Here is a 24,861-nt window from a genome sequence, read left to right as displayed (position 1 = left end):
ATGATGATTAACCTGGGCTTGTTAGGGGAATATCTGTAAATAAAAAGAAAATCGGGTTAAGTGGAATTCAAACCACTAAGAATTTGCATCCTTTGACAGATACGTATTTCGACCTCAACTGTAAGGTCGTCTTCAGTGTCTTGTCAGTTTCTTCAGTGTCTTGTACTTGAGTCGAGTCAAGTACAAGACACTGAAGACGACCTTACAGTTGAGGTCGAAATACGTATCTGTCAAAGGATGCAAATTCTTAGTGGAATTCAAAGGAACCGTACTTAACCCGATTTTCTTTTTATTTACGGATAATTGATTTTTACAGGGCTCTTTGAAGTGAAGAGCATCCTTAAGGTCACGGTATTAGGGCATGGCACGGTAATACTGAGAAAATAAAAATGAAATGAAATGAAATGAAATGCTACGAACCATGGCAAAAGAGGCTACGAGGGGGGAGGAGGGTGTTGAAAATTGTCCTCGTCGAAGTCCCCGGCGGCACCCGAACGAACTGGACAGTTCACCCGAAACCCTTACGCATTTTTTTTTACACCATCCATTGTCACTTTTATCAGTCTTTCAAGCTTCCCAGGATAGTCGTTTTCGTACAGAACGTATAGAGCATCTGACAGGTGTCGTACATCAATCCGCGAATCATACGTGTGGCGACACTTAATAGGGAACGTTCAAATTACGTCCAACATTTTGGGGGGAGGGGGGTCTAAGAAAGTGTGACAGTACGTGTATAAGGTATAGGCCTCAGTTTCGTCACCTCGCTGAGTGTGTTCCATCAAATACGAGCTCTGAAAGGCACCTGGGGTCCAATGGTATCCTTTTTAGGGTTAATAGAGTGTAGGTTAATGAATTTCTTTTCCGTTCCAGTGCCAAGTGAAAGTCGAACTGTTCTAAGTTTTCTCTTACACCTTTAATACTGTGCAAACAGTATTCTTTTTTATTGTTTTTCATTATGTTTACTCTCTTACAATTTACAGATGTGTGTTGTTGGTTTTACTTGTTCTGTTTAACCGGATTGTGGATAGAGATAAATTCTTACTCAGTTTGTTTAAATTGCATAATAAAATATACATACGACGACGACGACGCGCGCGCTAATCTCTACTTGTTTGGATGGGGGTAATAGTTGCTGTCGTTTCAATTTAGTATAAATAAAATGTGGTCCATAGCAAACAACACGGAAGCGCTAAATAAAAAAGTGACAAAACAGCCGATTTGAACAAAGGGTTTTTCTCTGTGTGGAGCAAATATCTATATTAGTTGGACAAGATATCAAAGCGGATTGAGACCAATAAGGAAAAATATCGATCTTAATAAGTTATTTTAGACCAACAGTATCATCTATATGTGTATGCATACTATTGATAGAAAAGCCTAAGCTTCTGTTTCAAATAATAATTTAACTTACCGAGAAGCTTAAATGTTACAGCGACCGTCTTTGATCGACCAAACGATAAAGGGTTGAGTCCGGGAGGGGCGCAACGATTGAACATCGCAATTGCCTCTGTAGAAGACTGTTACGACTTTTACCTAATAAATGGGACTTACATGCGACAAATTTGTTAGCCGACGCTTAACAGATCTTCAAACTGAAAGGAAAAGTAACATTCTCCTATATTCAGTGATTTTGAATATTATGCTCTTGTTGGCTCTATAGATCTACTTATCAACTTTAAATGTTTGTTTGGACTTAATCGCTAGTTATCGTTCCTCCTAAACTTTGCAATAGCATGTGCTCTGCTTCTTAATTTTTATCTTCTAAGTAGAGCGAAATTTGCCTGTTGATTTCACACCTCGCTTCAGTGAGTTTTTTTTTTGTCTGTGTGTGTATGTATATTGCGCATTTCCCACCCCACTGGACCCCTTTCGCAGTTAGTATAAGTGCGGGATCATGAATAAAACTGCGATTTTGCATCGAATCGTGTCGGTGTCTTCTGCGCACTTATGCATTACAAAGTGCTGGATAAGTGCGCAGAAGACACCGAAACAATTCGATGCAAAATCGCAGTTTTATTCACGATCCCGCACTTATACTAACTGCTAAAGGGGTCCAGTTGGGTGGGAACTGCGCAATATTACTCACCGAAAATATAGAACAATACGTGACTGTGATTGGGCTTGTTAGGGTGGCTTGTGTTTCCACAAGTCTCGAAAGCTAAGGTTCGTCTGTTATTTTTTTTTTTTTTTCATACAATGAGAAACATACGCGTTTGAAACAGAAGCGCTTGGATGTTTTGAAAAAACGTGAAATAATACAATAATCAACTTCAAAGCAGTTTTCTAGGATTCAGGCTTATAACCTAGTGTAAATAAAGACGTATAAAAGCACACAGATGAAACAGGGATAAGTAAGTATGCTGTCTATACCAAATTGGTTGTAAATTGAATCGTTTATCAGTAAAAAATATTGTCAAAACATCAATAATTCCTTGATGAACCAGCCCCAGGCTGAAAATTTCGTTAATAAAGAGTGATACTGTGTTCAATTACCACTTCAATTTAATTGTAATATTGTAAATGCAAACTGTAAGGTTTCTCTTTAATGATTAAAAAAAAAAAAACGTACGAATTTCAAATTTCGAAAATTTGTGAAAACCAAACGGCACCCTATTAGGTCCATGTGTGTGTTGTATGGTGTGAAGTATGCGTGTAAATATGAATTTCGATAGGACTCGTCGCACTTCTACACACTACTAGATAAAGGAAAGATTCCGCAGCTATTCCCAAACGCACTTGTATGTACGGTTGGGGTTCCTTAACAATTGATTGGGAGGAGATCGTCAATGGCAAACCGACATGAGAGCATGTTCCGGGGAACTTTTTGTTTTCTGTTTTTGAGGGAGTGATTTCTTAATATTTGCTCGTCAGTTGCTTTGTTTTTGCTTGTTTTTACAATTTTTGAAGAAAGGTGGCAGTGTGATCCGTTTTTGTTGTGTATCTTTTCAGATTTTTGTTTTTGTTGTTTTTTTTTTCGATCCGCGCAGGTAGAAAAGCTGTGCAAGTGGATGTTGATAACATTTATTTGTATTTACAGTTATCTACAGAGCTATTTAAACAATGTTGCTGTACTTTAGGCGCTTGCGCGACAACTTTTTTGTGGGTCTTTTGTTTGGTAGGCGGCTGCGCCTAAAACACACACACACTAAAAATACTGTTGACGAATTGATAAAATATGTGTCCAATTTTAACTTACAACTGATTATCTAAACATTACATCTTAATATACACACACTTTTCTCTTTAGTTAAGTATAAAGTGTAAGCACAACTTTTCTCCTTTGTCGGAAATAAACAGATAGACGACCGCGTGCTAGGAAAATTGAATGTGCTAGTGGACATCAAGAGAGAACGAGGAACGTTTGAACTTATGATAGCGAAAGAACAATAGACGAAACGGAAACAAACGAAGTAAGCTTAGAAATTGCTTGCATTGCGGTTCGGTGTGCTCTCCATACTTGCCATGATGGAGCTGAGCAGATCACTGGACTTTTTGGAAGGTGTTGCTGCTGTGCTGACGACGGGTTTCGCCGCCGCCGCCGACGACGACGACAGATGAATACTCTTCTTCACCTTTGGCGTCGCCGGGCTATGTTCGTCGGTACTGTGATAGATGTACGTACCTTTGGTGGGGATTTCTGGGATTGGTGCGGATGGTGGTAGGGGTGGCAACGGTGGGGCTACTTCGGCGGGTGGCGGTGGTGGAGGCGGAAAAGGTGGCGTAGGTTCAATCTGGAACTCAACCGAGTCGGATGCATTCAAATGTTGATCGTCATCCACAATGGTAGTGGTTATGATTTCCTCCTCCGTTTTCAGCATTAGCAACGTTTCGGTACTGATCTCATCCCCTTCAGCAGAGATGGTTGTTTCCATGGCGACCGTAAGCTTGGCTTCGTCATTACAATTTATCACAGACTCGTAATTGCTATTGATCGTTGTATCTTCCAAAAGCACTTGGCCAACATTGTCAATTTCGATTTCGGCTGCGACAGAGGGAACCACCGGTACCAGACCAGCAGCGATATCCTTGTCCTTCGTCACACTCGAAGTCGATTCTCGCCTACTGCTACTAGCACTGTGCGGATGGCGCTCCGAAGAGGACGACGATAGCTTCCGCTTTCGATCCTCGCTCGTCGCATGCTTCGATGAAGAACCGGATGACGACTTGCTCGAAGAGGAATGATGCTTATGATGGCGATGCTTGTCCCGTTCCCGATCCCTCTCCCTCTCCCTGTCTCTATCCCGGTCCCTGTCCTTATCGCGTGGTTTATCCCTGTCCTTGTCCTTATCTCGCTCTCCATTGGAACGATGCTTATCCTTCTTACTGCTACTACTTCCGCTTCCGCTATGATGCTTATGCGAAGAAGACGACGACGAAGTCGATGAATGCTTATGACTCGCGCTGCTTTTCTTCAACGGCTTATCATCCCTCACCAGCTTTCGCATATCAATCTTGGCCTCCACCAGCCCCTGCTTCTCAACTTCCACTTTCTCCAGCTTCTCCTGCTCCTGCTTCACCTCTTCCACCACAACAGCAATCGCTGCCGCCGCCGCCGGCGGCACCACTCCCAAATCCTTCTTCTCCGCCTTCTTTGGTTTGCCATCGTGCGTCCGCTTGACCGGAGTGTTCTTCTTCTCCTCCGCCAGCGCCGAGATCGGATGGGGCAGAATCGTCTGCTTCTCCTTGTAGTGCGGTGGGTCCACCTCATACCCATTGGCAATCTCCTGGACAATCTCCTGATCCGGATAGTACCGCTTCAACCGCAAATGCCACGCGATACTGGTAACCGCCGTCACCGTTCGGAACTGATGGATAATGTTTCGCGGCAGGAAGTAGATATCGTTATCGTACAGCGATATCCGCGAGTACTTGATTCCCTCGCGCCGCAGCTGATTCAACTTGGCATCCTCCACCCACTGGACGCACTGCGAGATCGGCGGTTCGTGCAAATCCAGCTGCAACTTTTCCACCAGATGGGGGAAGCAGTGCGCATCGAATGCTACCACGTCCTTGGTGATTCGGTTCAGCTCGTCCGGGATACCACAGCGGACGGCTTTGAGGACACCTGAAAATATGGGAATCGATCAAAACTTTCAATTCTGTAGGTCTTAAAACAAACAGAGAACTTACCAACGGCGGCCGTTGTCATTCGATCGTGGCCGTGGCCGACGTGATCTGCGTGCGCCTTGGTGCGGTCGTCGATCATCGTTTCGCGAGCCTCCGATAGTCGAGGTAAGTATTGCAAGTTGCGCAGCTCGTTGATACGAGTCCTGAAAAGTTATCGAGAGGTAATCAATCAATCGGTGAATGATTCGGGTTAACTCAAACCGCGTTGTACTTTTTTAGGGTGTTACCTAAGCTTTAGGAAAATTGCTTCATTGATTAGCTTGAATTGGTAATTCTTGAGCATTTTACAGAGATTCTTGTGTTCAATTTTAGCTTTTCAGTAATTCACTACAGTTTGGATAAAGATAATAGTGTTTAGTTGTGATTTTTATTTTTTATTTTTTAAATTATCAAACAGGTGACCCCTAGTTCATGATGTTATGCGGCTTCATGCTTACCGTGCCAAGGAATGAATGGTTAGGGGGGGTCTAATAAAAACCTAACCACAAACGGAGCCTGTCGAGAATAAGGGCGTCCTCCACATTATTACGCCCTTACTGCGCTAATCGGAGCAATAGTGCAGTGGACCTTGTGCTTCTCCGAGATAATCAGTTGCCCTTCCTAAATCTCAAATTTGAAGCTAAATAAGGGCGGGATTATTCAAATGTTGTAAATTAGCTTACATTACTACCTATATGGGTTCGCTTGATGCGTTTTCGCCATTGGCGTTTTTCAGTTCACACCGATTTGGTTTGACTTTGATGTTTCCTTTTTGTGCTGTGATTGTGAAGAGTGTAATCCTGTCTAGTTTGAGTTGTAGCTACGGCTAGGAAACCTCTGATCAATTTTCAGCGTAAAACGCGTGTGTAGCCTAAGTGGATCTACTTCTAAAAGTTCATTTCCGTAGGGTAACTTCTGTATAGGTTACCTTGTGAATCCAGTTTTGCATCTTTCATTATAAATGAATTGTCGTGCTTCGAGCATGCTATGTTTTAGAATAACGTTAACAGTATGTTTCAACATTTCCTTGTGGATGCCTTCAAGAAAGCTTTTGTTTTCAGCATTTTTTCGCTGATATTTGGCAGTATTGCTACGATGATTATATCATCTGAAGTAGCTCAAACATTAATGCTTCAGTTTGATGGAACGCTTAGGTAGTACAGTTCATAGAAAACTTAACATAGAATTGCACCTAACCCAACTCTGCATGAGCAGAATTTGTCATGAGTTGATATATTGGCGTCTGTCAGCTGAGGAGTCTCCATTTGACTTTCTTTTCAATTTTGAGTGTTCCTTCGCAAACTTTGTGTATTCAGGCGTCCCTGCTCAACAAACTAGGGAACTTATACTAATTAGGTGCGACCACATATTATGGATAACTCGCTTCTATTGCTACTCCAAGAGAGTTTCATTGTGGTTTTGTTACTACAACGCCCTTCATTGTGGTATACCATAACTATTGCTTTGAAAGAAGCAGCAGGGTCTGTGCGGACCGCAAGAGGTATTCCTGAATGGAACTCTGATCTGTTCAAGTTCAAAATGTCTTCGGATAAACCAGTATTTTGGGTCTGTGTCATTTGGCATAAAGTCATTTGGCATAATGCCGTTTGGCATAAGGTCGCTTGGCATAAAGCCATTTGGCATAACGGTCATTTGGCATAATGGACATTTGGCATAATAAAGAAGGGTGCGATTATGCCAAATGGTCATTATGCCAAATGACCGTTATGCCAAATGTTTTTATGCCAAGTGACCTTATGCCAAACGGCCTTATGCCAAATGACTTTATGCCAAATGTCCCGCTCCCCAATATTTTGTATAGCTACAAATCTCTTGCTACTGCCTCGAGTATTGTAGCTATAGAATCTATTTAATGAGCACTAAAAAACTCTGATTACTTCAAATCTCCAGAAGTAAATGGGGTTTTGTCCTTGTTTTCTCCAAAGGGATTTGAGTATTTCAAACATGTTTTAAACTCTTGTAGTTTTCTATTGGGTATTTTCATGGCGTGGGATTACTCCATAGTTTCATCCCGAAAAGGTGCGTGCGTTGTATAAAGGAATGAAATTTAGATTTATCTGATTACCTCGTTCTTTCTGAAATGCGTGAAACGCATCATCGATTATCACATCTGTGATGTTCGTCTGGCTAACATGCCTATTCATGTGAACTCCCAATTTGGGATGTCCAAAATGACTCTTTTACACAAAGTTGTATACGTTTTCAAGAAAACACTCGCTCAAACTTAATGTTTGCTTTGGTGATTCCTTGAATATTGAGGATGCTTTCGATGACGTACCTTTCAATGTCAAACAAGCGTCAAACAGGAATATCCACAACAGACTCGAGCTCGTCGAAATTCGATGGTGCTCTAGAGCAACCATGGGAAGTACCCAGACAATACACGATCGCATATGATGTTGAATAGAATGCAAAAGTGGAGGCGATATACGCACACTTTACACGCGGTTAAATGGAAGCATGTACGCATATGGCCTCCACTTTAGCATCCTATTCAACATCATATAAGACTTTGTGTTAGCTGGGTAAAGGGTTAACGAACATTTCGTTCATTTCAATAATTATTGATGCGACACCATCAACGTACGACAATATGATCGACCGACAAACAAAGCAAAGCGATAAGCGATATCGAAGGCCTAGTAGCGCAAACTGGAGTTAAAAAAGACTACCTGAACAAAGAGTAAAATCCGTTTGTAACGAACCACAGCAGCGACAGGACTGAGATTCGGTAACTCTCATCAAGCAGAAGCTGGCAAATCGATTTGGAGACGTTGGAATCAACGAGGAGCTTACCAACTTTTGGACGTTATTTCGCATAAAAATCCGCCATGGGGACCGGGACATTATGGTCCCGAACGTTTTGATCCGTTCCCCTTTTCGCTCCCATTAAAGCAGCGGTGCCAGACGAGGGTGAGCTGCTGTGCCGTTCGAACGCGTTCCCAAAAAACACGGAAGTTCTATCAGAAGCTCAACGCATCCCGAAACAGCTTCATGCCACGAACCGAAATATGCAGGCGCATGGATAAGGGCAGGAACCAGAATCGAATGGCTTGGAGAACGTAGGCAGGGGAGACAACGGCAACGCCAGTGCAGCAGAGGACGGAAATGATCCAATTCCCACGCTGAGGGAAGCTTTAGGATGCCATTCATCAAAACAAAGAAGCCTGTAAAGATGATATCGCAGCTGAACTTATCAAGATGGACCCAGAAAAGTTGGCCAACTGTCTGCACCGGTTGATTGATAGTCAGAATCTGGGAAACCGAACAGCTACCGGAGGAGTGAACGAAATGAGTAATTTGCCCCATTCTCAAGAAAGGCGATCATTTGGAATGTGAGATGAGAACTTTCAAGCGATCACCATTTTGAATGCCATATACAAAGTGCTATCCCATATAATCTCCTTCATCTGTCGCCTAAAACAAATGAATTCATGGGAAGTTTTCAAGCCGACTTCATCGACGGCCGGTCGACAACGGACCAGATCTTCACCGTACGGCAAATCCACCAGAAAGGGAAATTTCGTGAATACTACTTGGCGTAGGTTTTGGCTACGCCACTGGTCCCAATGCATCACCTGTTCATCGACTTCAAGATGGTATACAATAGTATATCGATCGAAAAATGCTTTCTGGGAAGCAAGCTCACCAGGCTACTCAAAACAGGTGATGGACTCTCATGCCTACTCTACAACATTGCTCTGGACGGTATAATGCGACGAGCCGGACTCAACAGCCGGGACACGATTCACAAAATCCGGTCAATTTGTACGCTTCACGGACGACATTGACATCATCGGGCCTGCTACGGGCTCCAGAAGAAGCTGCGGTCTAAAAAAAATCACCCTCGCACCAAATGCATCATGTACAAAACGCTTATAAGACCGGTGGTCCTTTACGGACACGAAACATGAATCATGCTTGAGGAGAACCTGCAAGCACTCGGAGTTTTCGAGCGACGCATGCTTAGGGCAATGTTAGGGCAAATCCAGCATCCAGAAGGTGGCCAAAACAGAAAGGGTACGGTAGGCAGGGAATGTTGCAAGAATGCCGGACAATAATCTTGCAAAGTGTTGGTGTTTGCTACCGATCCGGTTGAAACAAGAAGACGTGGAGCACAGAGAGCACGATGGGCGGACCAGGTGGAGCGGAATCTGGCGAGCATTGGACGTAACCGAGATTGCAGAATGGCAGCCACGAACGAGTATTGTGGCGTACTATTGTTGAATAATTCTTATCTTAAATGTGATGTTGAACAAATAAATGCATGCATGTATATTTATTATTATGGACGTTACGGACGTAATGTACGAATTAAGAATAGCATCCAAAGATCTTCACAAGAGTGAATCGATACAATCATTGTAGTAGGCACCCAACAAAACTTACCTTTGCCTCTTCATCGGCGTCTTGTTGATTTCAGCCGTTGGAACCAGCTGTTCGCCGGGCCGGATCCACAAAATTGGACCATCGTTGGACAATCGCGGATCCATCTGTACAATTGACAGCTGCCCCCATGGCATGGCCTAGAATCCGAAAAAAATATAACTTTGTAAATCCTCTCCTAGGTTACCTGATGCTGTTTTCAACATACCTTATTGAGGAAAGGATTCTGCTCGAGACGCTTCAGCAGATCGGGGAAATAGCCTCCGACTTCCTCGTGAACTTTTCCAACCAAACTGATTTGGTGGAGCGGTCCGTACCGCACCGTTCCGTGGGAATAATTTTTCACGACCTGGAAAATCGGAAATTCTTATGTGCTTCACTGATCATCAATGATTGAACCATGAATCTCACCTGCTCATTGTACTGATACATGGTGCACGTTTCAATGTCCGAGTTTCGGCCTAGAACACCGGCCTTCACCGTCAGATTGGCATAGTTCTCCGCCATGTGTTCCAGCAGGTCCGGGAGGTACTCGGCCGCATTGTGGACGATGCCCATGACGTGATCCGCGAAGCCGTCTTCGTCCTCGGCAAAGCACACCTCGAAGAACTCGTTCACCAGTTCCTCCATCTCGGTCTCCGACAGGACGTTGATTTCGTCCTGGTACATGTGAACGACGGATGCTCCACCATTCGGGTGCACCTCTATTCGCATAAACCGTCCGTATTTAAGGTTATCCAAGCCCTTCCGATGACAGTTCATGTCTCGGTTGGCCGTGGCTATCCTTGAACACGGTTCCAGCGGAACCACTCCGGTCAACGGATGTTCCGGCTTGTCCCGTTTGCACTGAATCCCGATGTTTGCCCGCTTGATTTTGGACCGCTTGTAGCAACGGGAACATTCCCTACTGCTACTACTGCTGCTGCTCTTGTGCACCGAAGTGGACGAAGAGGAACTGGAAAGCTTGCTACTGCTGCAGCTGCTCCCGAGCTGAGAGGACGACGATTTGTGACCACTGTGGTGGTCATGGGAGGTACTTTTCTCAAACGTAATGGGTTCCTGTTTTAGAGTTAATGTTGTCGCTGCTGCCGAACCACCATTGACCAGCTTTTCCGGAGTCATTCCGATGTCCGAAAGAAGTTCCTTCTTCACCACGGTTGACTTGTCCGCGTCCGTGTTTTTAGGTGATTCGATTTTTATCAATATGTTTGAGTTCTTATTACTAGTTAAGTTAGTTGTACTGCCGATAGCACTGGTGTTGTTGCCATTACTGCCGCCGGTGCTGGAACTGACGGGGCCATTGCCCTCGCCAAAGTTCAACGTCCGCGAAACGTCCTCCCGGGACTTCTCCGGTTTCAATGGTTTATACTCCTTCTTGATGAAGACCTCCTGTTTTTTGATGGTGCTGCTTTCGCTGTTGTTCCGTTCCAGATTCAACAGCAAATTAATCGGGGAGATTGGAGTTCCGGTTACGGCGGCCGCTGCAGCTGCCGCTACGGCCGGAACCGGCACTCCGATGGAGCTAGTCTCGATTGAGAGTTCCTGTTTGATCTGAAAGTCCACCGGAACGACTATCTTGTCCGGTCGGTCCACTTTGCTGTGCGGTAGCCCATGATGGTGGTGTTGGTTTTCTTTGTTTTGGTTGTTTGTCGATTTGTCTCTGGGAGCTGATGTCGAACTCGCATGGAGGGTCGAACTACTAGTGCTGCTAACAGCACCGCTGTGATCGCTCGAATGACGTCGCTTTTTGTGTTCCTATTGGAGGGAAGATTGGTTAGTTTAGTAATTGTGAAAAGATAGTCTGTCTCTCTAAGCATATCTGTCCCATGTTGTTTTTCTACGTGCTTGTCCTTTGTAATTATCTTTCCAAGTTCATGTCGGAACGTTAGGGATAGACCGTCTTCTAGCAGGGTATCTCCGTAATAAAGAGTCAATAATAGTAATAACGTACTGCACAATGTGATCGTGGAATACAGAGGTGTAAAACAAGATGCAAAAACTAACTGATGAACTTCAAATGATTCGACTGCTTTTCAAAAACAAACGTGGAGCAGATATGCTTGGAAGGGTTGTATTTTTATACCTTCTCACGATCTCGATCTTTGTCCTTGCTTTTCTTTTTCTTGTGACTTCGAGACGGTTCTGAAAAAAGAGAAAAAAAAACAATTGTATGGAAATTAGTCAACTCTACTTTGTAAATAAGTACTAGAATATTTGAAATACTTGTCATAAGTAATAAAGTTATTTGACATAAAGAAAATGCACCCTTCTTCATAGCTATGATAACCCACCATTAGAGTAAGGTGGGGCAAAAGTTCGACCTTAGTTGAAAATTCAACCTATTTCAAAAAATCGAAGCAGATAAAAATAAATAAATACCGTGTGGTGATTCTACCATCCATGAGCTAAAATTTTGCTGAACAAAGTTACGCCAAATGTCTTTTCAATTTTGAGTTACAACACTTTTTGTATATGTGTGTTTTATTCGAACTCTTGCCCCACCACTGGGGCAAAAGTTCGAATCAAGTGTTTGTGGAAATTCGCTAACCGTAGCACACTATTTTGATACTTTGGTAATAGGAATACCTGAAACCACTTAATATTTGATGTTAGAACTGGAATACACTTTAAAATTCGATTTGGATTTTACCCAAATCAGGGTTAAATTTACTACACCAAAAATTAGTAGTTTTTCGCCAAATTCAAATAAAACAACTTTTTTTTTTCAACTTGAATCGAATTTTCTCACTAATTCCATCACTCTTAGAGATAATATGTACATTTTGCAGAATTTTAGGTTTATACCTAAAGTTGCCACATGATTCGAACTTTTGCCCCACAATTCGAACTTTTGCCCCACTATGTGTAAAATACGATTTCCAAATCTTTTTTGCAAAAAGTTATACATGCTAGAGCATCTTCAAAATATACCTAGTTACGCCCCAAAATAAAATATCGAATTCGATTTCATTAAAATTTCATTCCATGCGTTTGAAGGGCCATCGCATGTTACAATTTTTTGATCAAAAACCAACATTTTGTCATAACTTCTCGAAATATTGATCAATTTTCATAATTTTTGGAGTGAAAGACTCTTTTTCAAAAAGGGTTTGAACAACCTTGACACCCGAAAGAAATAATTTGAATTGAGCTCAAAAACCTAAAAAGAAACTCTTGCCCCACTCGAACTTTTGCCCCACTTTACTCTATGCCACGTATCACTTATCCCAAATGACCTTATGCCAAATGACACAGACCCTTTGAATATGTTTTGTTTTACATTAACAGGGTATCTACTCAGAACTCAAGTTTTTCCAGGGAAAATTGTCAAAGTTTATAACTAAAAAAGACCAATTTTTTTTTAATTATATACTCATCAAAAACTATACAAGAATATCAAAGAAAAAAACAAACATCTTTCAAGATTTCTGAGAGTTGTTCCTGGGATTTCTGTCAGAGTTCCTTCCTGAATTTTCACGAGACATTTTTTGAAGTACCTCCCGATATTTCTTGCACAGGTTTTCCGATATGCCTACGGAGTTTCTCATGAAGTTTTTTGTTGTCTTACTCCTTAAGATACTTATCTTACTTACCATCCAATATTATTCAAAGATCTATCACGACTGTCACTTAATGGTTTTCTGGGATAGCTTTCCAGCATTTTATCTCAGGATTTTTACCGATAGTTTACCTCACGGAATTTCGCCTGTAGCTGCTTTTTTTCTGAAGCTCCTGTTGATATTTCAACATTAAGGCTTTGCGAAGTTTCCCACAAAATTTAACTTGGATTCCTTTGAATATTTCGCCGGGAATATCTTATAATGAATTTCGTAAGTAATCCCATTCTGAGACATTCTGAGGAATCAAGTGGGAAAATCCCTGCAAGAGCTCTGGGAGTAATCTCAAAGAAGAATCCAGAATTTCGGGACAATTTCCGGTGAAGATTCCGGGAATTCTTGAAATAATGCAGAGAAAATCTGTAAAAAAAAATCAAAGGTGGATTCGGTACAACTACGTGCAACAGCTTGGCTCTGAAAGAAATCACGGGAATAATTCAATGAGAAATGTCAGCAATAGCTCCTGTAGAAATCCCAGAAGGAACTCCAGAAAAAAACCCTAGAAGAAAGTACAGGGTAAACTCAGAAAAACTCTGATAGACATCCCAGGACCAACACCGGAAGGAATCTTCTGAGAGAAGTTCCAGGAGAAAGATTGCTAGAAATCTCAGGTAGAACTTAAATAAACTCCACGAATACTTTCAAAAAATATTACAGCTGAAACTCCTATCGAAAACTAGGACGAAACTCTCGAAGCAAGCTTATAGAAATTTCTTGAGGATATTACAAGAAAAACTTTGGATGAAATCTCTCCTGCAGAAAAATCGTGAAAACTCCTTAAGAAATCTTTGGCGGCACTCTAGTATAAATCCCAGGAATCGCTCATGTAGCAGCTCTCAGAGAAATTCTGGGAAGATTTATCGAGCTAGAAATTGTTTTAGAGAACTCGGGATGAATTCTGACAGAATCCTGAAAGAACGAGAATGAGAAAAACGCAGAAGGAACTGCGGGGAAAATCCCACGAGGTTGCGACTATTTAGCAAACACGTTGTTCTTTTTTAAGATAAGATAAAAAAAAGTGGTAGAAAGCGATTTGAAATGCACGATTAGGATGAATTTTTCACACATACTATGGTAAAATTTTAATTCTCCGTTCAGAAAAAGTCAGAACCGTAATATCCCCTCTGCAAACTAGCATCACTTAGCTGAGTAGTAAAGAACTACAACCGGATGATGATGGGTGTGTTTAGTACTTCGTTTGTTTGTATTGCCGCATGCCATGCCAAGCCATGATGATGCCTGACGGTGGAATTCATACCGGCAATGCAATGCTATGAGCAATGCAATGTGAAGAAAAACGCGGGCGACGACCACAACGAACGAATGGTTGTTGGTTGGCTTTTGGTCTCTAATTGGGGACCAAAACAAGAGTAAAAAACGAAAATAGACTCGAACGCGGTCGGTCAAAAGTGGAGAGAAAAACATGTCGAGTTCGGGCAAAATATCAACCTACCTATACCGCTATCGCTCGTTGTGAGATGCAGGGTGCAGATGCGTTCGAGTGAATGAATGAATCATGATGGATTAGTTGTTTTGGTTGGATGGTTGTTTTTTGTTTTGATCGGATGATTACAATCTCTCATTCGGATGGATATAACTTGGTTTTGACGCTATGAGTTTCTCATTTAAGAGTTGCAAATTCGTGAATAATAACACCAAAACTTTCAAAAGGTGAATATAACGTCTAAAAATGGTGCGTTTAAATGTGAGAATTTGTAAAATTTTGGTCTTAACTACTTTCCTAGTCTAGTCTAGTTTACATGTACACAGCCATTCATTAAAAGAATCCTGGAAAATGATAGAATCGACTACTTCTATCATTTTTCTTGTCATTATTAATGCTTACAGTACATCGGAGATGTATTACAAGCATTAAAGCGGCCAGGCTTACCGTGTAGCGTTTTTCATTCTACAAAGCAACAATCTCCTACCAATCGTTCAGTTTTAGAAAACGCAAATTTGTGAAAATCGGTTAGAGTGGCGAAGCTCAGAAGGTTAATGTCACTCTTCGGTCCTCAGGTTCCAGGGATAGAACACAGGTATTTAACTCGTGTGGCCTGGCCCTTTACGCTTAGGTTTAAGCACATTTACTCGCTCTTTGTATTGAAACAAATTACTTTTTCCTGATTGTGGGACGTTATTGGTAATTAGTTTTATGATTTATGAGCGCCCCTGTAAAAGAAAGGAAAAGCAGAAGCAAGAAACTATCTCACCAACTTATCCGGTATACCTCCAATATAATCGAAAATTCCTACATCGAGCCGTTTTTTTTTACAACTGGTTCATGACAAATTTTATCGAAGCACCATGAATCTATTAATATCGTTCAATCAAATCCCTCAAAAACTGTAGAAACGATGCTCGACACAAACAAACCGACTAGAATTGAACGGCCTACACACCAAAACTTTTGAAATGCTTCCAGCACGCCAAAAATCAGCAAAAGAAATTGCTGAATTTCAGCAACATTTTTGCTGAATTTTAGCACAACTTTGCTGATCAACTGTCAAAATTGCTGGATGGTTCAGCAAGTTGAAAAATAATTGCTGATACTCAGTAATTTGTATTGCTGAATGCAATCAGCACGCCAAAAATCAGCAAAGTTTGCTGATTACACAGCGTAACAAAAATTAACTTTTTGTCTGTCTCAAGAGCAAACTTATGTGTCTCTGAAGGATTTTGGGCCGCTGAATCCGAATTCGGGCTTAGATTTGCTCTAACACGTCACAATTTTGAGCTATACCTCAATTTATAGGGCAAAATATGCGATTTTAGGCTTATTTGACTGCCAGCCATTAAGCAAGGAAATATTTTTTTAGGCAATCAAAAGGTTAATTGGTCAATTAACATCTAAATTAACGACTCATGCAAAATATTTCGTTTTACCAAATCGAATTTGATAGTTTTAAGCGATTTATGTTAGGTACGATATTTCCCATACAGTCACCCTCCAAAAATTGCATGCAAGTTTTCATACTAACATAAAATGCTTATATCTATCAAATTTGATTAGGTAAAACGAAATATTTTGCATGAGTCGTTAATTTAGATGTTAATGGATCAATTAACCTTTTGATTGCCTAAAAAAAATATTTTCAAGCTTAATGGCTGGCAGTCAAAAAAGCCCAAAATCGCATATTTTGCCCTATAAATTGAGGTATAGCTCAAAATTGTGACGTGTTGGAGCAAATCTGAGCCCGGATTCGGATTCAGCGGCCCAAAATCCTTCGGAGACACATAAGTTTGCTCTTGAGACAAAATAATGTTGCGCTGTGTTACCAGCAAAAATATTTTGCAGTGTATATCACTCGCACTCATTCCCATTTCTTCATCGATTAGCCTGAAAGATCCGTCCGGAAACACTCATCTTCAGAACACCCTTCGATACACCAAACTAATCAGCCATCATTTTGATTGACGCCGGTAGCAATGAAACACACTGACTTAACCCTCTGGAACAGGAGGGATCATATATGACCCCAACATAGAAACGGCTATATAGATTCACGTCACATTCAATAAAGAATAATGTCTTCGGCAAAGTTGTTGCAAATTGGGTCATCTATTAATAAAAAATGGAAATATTTGTATTTGAGACTTCACTGACAACCTAGAACACCCTGAACACCATAAAGTTTATAGAAACGAAATAATTGACATACCAATTGTTCTAAAAGATGAATTTAAGTATGGGTTACATTCATATGTATTCATTTAACCTTCGTCAAGAATATCAAAAGGTGTTTTATGTTCTTTGATATTCTAGGGATTCCAAACTGTCCTGTAATAAATCCTTCGAATCTACAAGATTATTTTTATGTGTTTTCGCCATAAATAATAACATTACATAACTGAGATCCATGAAGCTCTTGAAATCTAAAATGTTACTTATATACCCTATAGGGATATTCCAGGTCAGTCAAGCTACCTTGGAGTTCAGAACTTCAGGTGGACTACACTCGTAACCGTAGCCATATATGTTATACTGAGTAACGTTGCATAGTCAACCGTGGTTACTGGACCAATCTGAAGTCCACTTGATATTCCCAAGCAACACGCATGTCACATAAGAGCTACGACAGCTTTTTTTTGTTGTTGTATAAGAGTTCATTTGACGTTATTCTAACACTACGCTAGAACTGCGTTGAAATAACTTCTATACAACGAAAACATGCGCTGCCGTAACTCTTATATGACATATATAACAAGAATAACTTATGTATTTTCGCCATAAATAATTGCATTGCATAATCTTCTGGGATCCGTGCAGCTCTTAAAATCTCAAATGTCATTTACAGATACTATAGGTATATTCCAAGTCAGTCAAACTACCTTGGAGTTTAGAACTCCAGGTCTACACTCGTAACAGTAGCCATATCTGCTATACTGAATAACGTTGCATACTCAACTGCGGTTACTGGACTAAACTGAAATCGACTAGAAATTATTATTAATCTTCGTGACATTCAGAGTCATCTAAACTGTCCTATAATGAAGTCCTTCAAATCTACAAGAATAATTTATGTGTGTTTGCCATAAAAAATAGCATTGCATAATCTGCTGGTATCCGAAAAGCTCTTGAAATATCAAATGTCATTTAGAGACACTATAGGTATATTCCAAGTCAGCCAAACTATCTTGCCCAAGCAGCACACAAGCCACAATGGAGTGTCGACAGCGCAGGTTTTTGGTTGTTCAGGAGATACATTCATGTTATTCTAAATTGAATCCAGAATAACTTGAGAACGACTCGTGTCCAACCAAAAACCACAGCGCTGTCGATACTCTTTTGTGACTTTTGTGCTGCTTGAGTGGAGTTCAGAACTACAGGTCTACATTCGTAACAGTAGCCATATCTGATATACTGAGTAACGTTGCATAATCAATCGCGGTTACTGGACCAACATAAGTTTATAAATTTCATTTTATATTTGTTCTTTTAGTATGATAATGGCCTAATTTTCCTCACTAATCCAAACAATTACATTATGATTCATAATACAACACATTTCGGTTTCATTATGAACCATAATTAATTTATTTTGACTAACAACCTGAGTATCCACGGTAAGAGCCTGCAAAACGTTGACGGTTGTAACACGGCATGCTTGATTCACAAAATTCGTGTCTAGCATGATGGAACACGTATCGCTTTTCAGTGTTATTGTCAACGCAAAAAATGTTGTATGCAACTTATTGCAAAACTCGACTTTAACCCCACACGTCATATTTACCTAACTCGGCAAGCCTCGTTGGATAAATGTATGACTGGTGCTGTAAAAATCTTCATTTTGCAACTCATTGCATAAATAATTATTTTATGAACCTCTGGGACATTAAGGGTCGCCCAAACTGTCCTGAAGTTTCTCTTGACAGTAACAGTAGTTATTTTCTCAATGAAATGTAACATTACACATCCAACATCCCTGGCATTTCATGAATCATTCCAAGTGAGTTTTAAAATATTCCAGATCAACCAAACTACTTCGTAGACCATAGTCTACACTTGTGGCGTGGTGTGAAATTGTTGATTTAGCAAAAAAAGATATTATTACGGCTGTAGACTCCATGTTGCATGTTGTCCATATTGCACAACAGTGTGTACGATTCTAAATATCCCGAAGCTAGACCATAGTCTCTGATCGTATTCTTTAAGTTCCAGTAAATATATTAGATTATGCAACATAACTTTATATGGCCAAAACATTAAATTCAATTCCTGTAGATACTAGATTTTAAATATCATAATAGTTTGGATGACCCCAGCCGATCTGATGAAGTCCATTGATATTCAGAAGATTTACTGGGCATGATAGATTACATATTGTAGCTTTGTGTAATTAAAGAAATTACTTTTACACCAGTAGCCTATAAGATCTAAACTCTAGAACAGTTGGTATGACCTAGGATGAATAATTTTCTGATGAAAAACTCTGGATCCATTAACAAAGGGATTTTACAATTTTTTGTTGGTGTGCTTACTTATGTAAGCCTCTCAAACATTATCGAAGAATTCAGAATACTCTTTATTATCGGTTACAATACAACAATGATTCCTTCTCGCTGCAAACCACCCATTACAAAGATTTACATTTGGGTTAACGGTATCGATATCCCACATCGAGTCTCTGCCACCACATAGAACTGCCCTTCCCCGTTCAAAACAAAGGGAATCAACCACTTCGCCCGCGGAAGGGCGCACTATAGAGGAGCGTTCATGACTCAATCCGCCTCTGCCCGCGTCCCGCGTCCGAACACACTCAATCGCTTTCTTTCCCGGTCCTACCCCTTGCGCAGCGCCAGTGGAGAAGCATCGTTGTCTTTTTTCCCAGCAGCAAAGTCTTCATGTGTACGACCGGAACGTGCAAAGCCTCACGACGTCGAGCCCTGTTGTTTCCTATCTCGTTCTGAAACCTAGCGTCGAATCAAGTTGAAAGCTGACTGACTGACTGACTGACTAACAACACTGCATGGTGGTGGAATCACCGCCACCATACAGAATAGATATCTATGGGTTCAACGCCGCGCATACATTGCTTCCCATCTAGCTGGTGTACAGTAACGGACAAACATTCTGTACTAGTTTGAAGGAGCTAACCCTTTGATTTGTTATTCACTCATACAATTTAATTTGCACGTCGTTTCATTACATAAAAATGAGACGTATTGTATAAATATTCCTTTCAAATTATTTGCTATCATGGGCATAGACCATAAGGTATAGATATGGATATCGCAGTATTTAGATAGATTTTGGTGTCATCAACGGTACAGCTCAGCATTGGAGACTTCCTTTGGAGATCATAAGGCACAAATTATACATCGCAGGCATTTGTTGGTGAAGACCTGCACCCATTGAATGTTCTCCACTGATACACACCAAGTTTCATTGGTGTACAGCAGCACAGATTTTACATATTAGTGACTTCTACTGCTTCGTTTTAGTGTTATACATTTATTCCTTAAGTTCGCAAAACCAGCACAAGGACACCTTAATCCATACCCTACTGTCTATCATGATGAACACTGTTTGGCTACCAAGATACTGGGAGCATTCAACAACCTCCTCTGCTTGCTCAACTATCGTACAGCGGAAAGGGTCAATATGTTTAGATTCGAATATTTAGTCTTGTAGATGTCAATGATGGTACGGTACCTGAGGAGCAATGGGTAAGATCATCAAACTCTGCATATCAGAACTAGAAGAGCAACGTAATTAAGTATGTAGTCCCAATCCATTTAGATGTTCCTTGATAATGGGTAGTACGCAGATCACAAGAAATTTCTTGGCCTATTTCGATGCGTGGAAAATTCAGGCAAAGAATCGCTCAAGAAAAAATAAAGCGTCGCTTTATTCCGGATCGTAGTACGGAGCTGAAACGAAACGTCAAATCAAATGGGGCTTGCTGTGTTAAATTTCTTGACCATTCCGGTCACAGAAAAATAATGCACTGAACGAAAATTCTGGAGCAACATTTGAAAAGGGCTTCACACGTCGCTCCTGAGCCCCCCTCAGCTTATTAGTAAAAACTAAGACCGTTATCAGATAGAGCAAACATCGATCTTTCAGATAACTGTGTTCATTTGCGAGAGCGGGCTGCTGTTATGCCCTATGGAGCGTTTTAGAAAAAAGACACAAGAGCTCTTGGGCCCTTTTCAAATGTTGCTCCAGAATTACTTGAGTGATTCCGTTTGAAGTGCATACCTCGCATAATAGGCTACTAACTTGCATGGGCTGGTATGTTGTCAACGTTGTGGTATGTATGTCAATAACAACGAGATATAAGAGCGCAACTTCATCCACGATCCCGCGGAACCTTTATGGGATCGAAAGAGACATACATAAGTAGGTACGAGGTATTTTGCACAAAAAGACCTCATAGGGTGCTTCATTGAAGCCGAACATTTACTCCAGGATACTTTTATGCCTCAGAGAATCCCACATAATTTCATGATTATTCCGGATGACATTTTTCCTAGTCAACGAACACTAGATAGAGACTTATAGCATTTGGTGTGCGATAGGCTTGGTTTTGAACTCGAGCTTGAACTTAATTATCGCCCGTAGTTTCTACTCCTATATCACCAGGTTAGCTACACTTACATCAGGAACTTATAGATAACTGCTAGTCCCACATTCATGCTCATCTTTAGTGTGTAAGATATTCTATTTGAGGTGGCGCCTGCTGCGTCAATGTTGGCAAGTGAGATTATACTGTGCTGTGATTTAAACCCAGAACCTTCTGCATACAAAACCTTCACGTCACGTCTGCTAGGTACATCGATCATAGATATGTAAAACAAATTTCAAGTACACTCTCGTCCGTCACTGTACCCACATATTGCTTATAGCTTGGTCGCGGTAGTTGAGTTTGAGTTCGAGAATCGTGTGTATGTTTTGCTGTTTGATACAGTTTCACACCGTAGTTTTACGTCGATATGAGCGTTCGCGTTCTCTTTCACCATGCCTCCTCGTTCGCACATTACTTCTCCAGTAAGTAGCAGACGTCATCGTCGTCATCACTTCGACGAAAATGCTTTTCGTTCTCGTGTAATATTGCATTGCGCGTATCGACGAGAGGGTGGTTGGAGTATGAGAAGCGTCTTTATGCCGGTATACGTCCACTACTGTTTTCAAGCTACTTGCTTCCTATCTACACACAGCTGCTGTTTTTCTTCACTCTCGGAGTTCGTCGTGACTATCGTGATGATGCGTATTTGAACAGTGTTACGTGACATTCTGGGAGGATGGCATTTGACATTTCTGGGCGCACTTTTCCGGCGTTTTTGTCCACTGTTGAAAACTATTTCTCAAAATGTCCGTCCTAGTCTGTCACCTGACGAGATGGTATCTGCAGATGATTTATTGCTGGTTTGTTTTTGTCATGCACTGGCTGGATCACGCCTGTGTTTGGCTATTGCCTGCAGGACTTTACGTTTACCATGCCATGATTCATTACCTACTTCGAGAGAAGAGGCATAATTGTTGGCACTGTACTTATCCGAGAGCGTGTTGAAAATTGCTATAACTAGTTATGTTCTATTTGAACAGACCGAAACATGAAGTAGTATTTATTTATCTAGAGCGCCTTTCAATTCCGGAGTAATTCACGAATAGGGCGAAAGCAACTGATAAAGTTTCAATTCCTATTTAGAAATAATACAGAGTACACCTTAAATAAGCGTAAATGACACAGTTTTGGCATATTGTCTTGATTTCCTAAGCATATTGCACGACAATTTTTGCACTGAAATTGCATTTCTTCTGTTACGCCCAAGGGCGTAGCCAGCTTTTCGGTCACGGGAGGGAGGGGGGGGGGTGGCTAAGCACCCTTATTAAATTTGTACCTACTAGCTTTTATAATTAAACGCGATACGATGAAATTGAATATTATAACATTATATTCTAAAAGCATTATTTAACCCTTGCAGCAGTTGTATTTTGTACAATACGTTAAAAAATCTCGCCTGATCTACAAAAATCAACGTGGTGCTAGTAGCGGTGACCAATTTCTGGAATATTAAGAATTTTTATTCACTTGTGCATTATTTTGCTCTGATTTTTTTTTTTTTTTTGAAAATGTCTAAAGCATTCATAAGAAATTATAGCTGAACTCTTTTGGAAATTACGAACTCTTTCGAGAACTGACCTAGAATTTTCTGGTTGCTGTATGAGCATTCAAATTATCTTCCAATACTATTCGCTGGAGGAATTCCTCCAGAAATACTTGGACTAATTTAAAAATCATCAGGTAATCCTGGAGAAGTTCTTAGGTACATCCCTGAAAAGATGATTGAAGGATTATTGAAATTTTCGAAAGAACTCCTGAATGAATTTTTGAAGAGAGCCTGAGAGGAATTTCTGAAGAAATCATTCGAGGAATTTTTGGAGCAACCCCTAGAAGAAATCCCGGAGCCATCCCTTGAAGATTTTCTGGATAAATCCCTAAAGAAGCACCTGGATGAATCCCTGGAGCAATTCCTACCTAGATGCCAGGAAGAATTTCTGAAAGTCTACCTGAAGGGGTTCCTGTTAAATTATTGCAGGAATACCTAGAGAAATATCATAGTTGAATTTCTGGATGATTCTGAGAGGAATCTCTACAAAAAGTTCAGAAGAAACCTCTTGAGGAATTCCAAGAGAAATTTTAGAGAAATTTCTTGGAGAAATCCCTGAAGGAATTGCTGAACGAATCACTGAAACAATTCTGGAGGAATGCCTGGAGAAACTTCTGAACATATTACTGGCGTAACTCCTGGAAGAATTCTTGGATGAGTTATAGTTTCCTTATTGAAACAAGCAGTTAGCATTTGGGTTTACCTAATAAAGTTACAATCATATTCTTAAAGCTATTCTATCATATTCATCTAATTCCGTTTGTCTCGAGTTCGCCGAAAATCGATTGTACTTTAGAGGTAAGTAGAGGGTGAAAATAAATTGTGAAGAATATTGAAAATTTTCAAACTGCGCTCCTGGAAAACTTTGCCAGAAATGATTTCAATTAAAAAAATGATGTCACTATAATGTACTATAATATATTACCTCCAATAGTTTCATTAGAAATTCATCTCGCATTTGTAACAGAAATGGTTCTGCAATCTACTGAAAAAAAAATCCCAAAAATCTATTCTTTACCCTCGTCTTTACCTACTATAGAAGTTCTTGAGCTACAAATTTTCGATTGATCCTATACAATGCACTACACACGCGCTTGGGTATGTGTTATCGTACTCCAATCCGCTAAACTCAATCTAAATATCTAATTTTTAAAAGTTTGAAATAACAGGGCTGGTAGCGATCAGGTGGCAAAATAATAGTGACTTTAGTGACCAAAATTAGCCAAAAAGTGACCAAATAGTGACTGAATAGTGACCTCAAAATTAATGGAAAATTGAGTTTCTATGTTAAACTTTCGATCAATTAACGAATTCCCAAGAAAATCAATGCATAACTTTAAACTTCCAGAGTTTGTGCTCATGAATACTTTATTGTTTAATCTTTTTTTTTGTTTTGGAAAGTGTTCAATTAAGGAAGCCTTAACTATATTTTTTGCTATTTTCGAAAGTTTTGATAACTGATTGTTGGTGACAATAAAAATATCAACTTATCGTACTTCATCACGCAAGAAAATATGGTTTCAATTTGTTTGCACGTTTGCAGACATTGGGAACTCTTTAAGTTCAATACTGTTTCTTGTTTTGATGATGTATACTACTGATTAATATAATATGCAAGGATGTTTTCGATCATCTGGCAATCATTTGACTTATTTGTCTATATCTCAATTCAGAAGCCTAGTATTGAAATGAGGTGTTCGGCAAACTTGTAGATAAGTGTTTTTCCTTCAATTATTACCCAGGACGCTAAATCCTTACTCTTATATTTACGGCGTAAAAGTGTTAGTATGAGTAGGTGTTACTAGCGCTCTCACGCCGAGTATATGAGAGTTAGTCCTTGGTGATAATTGTAGGAAAAACACTTATTTACAAGTTTGCCGAACACCTCATTTCAATATTAGGCTTTTGAACTGAGCTATGGATAAATGAGTCAAATGATTGCCAGGTGATCGAAAACATCCATGGATGAATACTAGCCGAGCGACCGAAACTTCGAAACCCCTGTTATTTTCAAGGAATTTTATTTTACACCGAAATATCATGTAATTGGCACAATTTAAAGCGCACACCTAGGTGAATCTATTGTTAATTTTATTTTACTGTGGACGAATTC

The 24,861-nt window shown here is 40.4% G+C and overlaps 1 protein-coding gene across 1 annotated transcript in view; it reads right to left on the bottom strand.

The window, feature by feature from the left end:
* Positions 1–891: 891 nt before the first annotated feature.
* LOC109429914 (uncharacterized) overlaps positions 892–24,861 on the bottom strand; it is a 52,701-nt gene continuing 28,731 nt past the window's right edge. Inside the window, exons 2-7 of the mRNA XM_029864230.2 lie at positions 11,597–11,655; positions 9,925–11,268; positions 9,722–9,862; positions 9,517–9,653; positions 5,131–5,270; positions 892–5,065 (exon numbers count right to left, since the gene is read on the bottom strand). Coding sequence (XP_029720090.2) covers positions 3,417–5,065; positions 5,131–5,270; positions 9,517–9,653; positions 9,722–9,862; positions 9,925–11,268; positions 11,597–11,655 — 3,470 coding nt within the window. The 3' untranslated portion in view covers positions 892–3,416. The remainder of the gene's footprint in view (positions 5,066–5,130; positions 5,271–9,516; positions 9,654–9,721; positions 9,863–9,924; positions 11,269–11,596; positions 11,656–24,861) is intronic.

The sequence above is a fragment of the Aedes albopictus genome, chromosome 2 (genome assembly GCF_035046485.1).
Source record: "Aedes albopictus strain Foshan chromosome 2, AalbF5, whole genome shotgun sequence".
NCBI lineage: Eukaryota > Metazoa > Arthropoda > Insecta > Diptera > Culicidae > Aedes > Aedes albopictus.
This window is presented reverse-complemented; position numbering and strand designations above follow the sequence as displayed.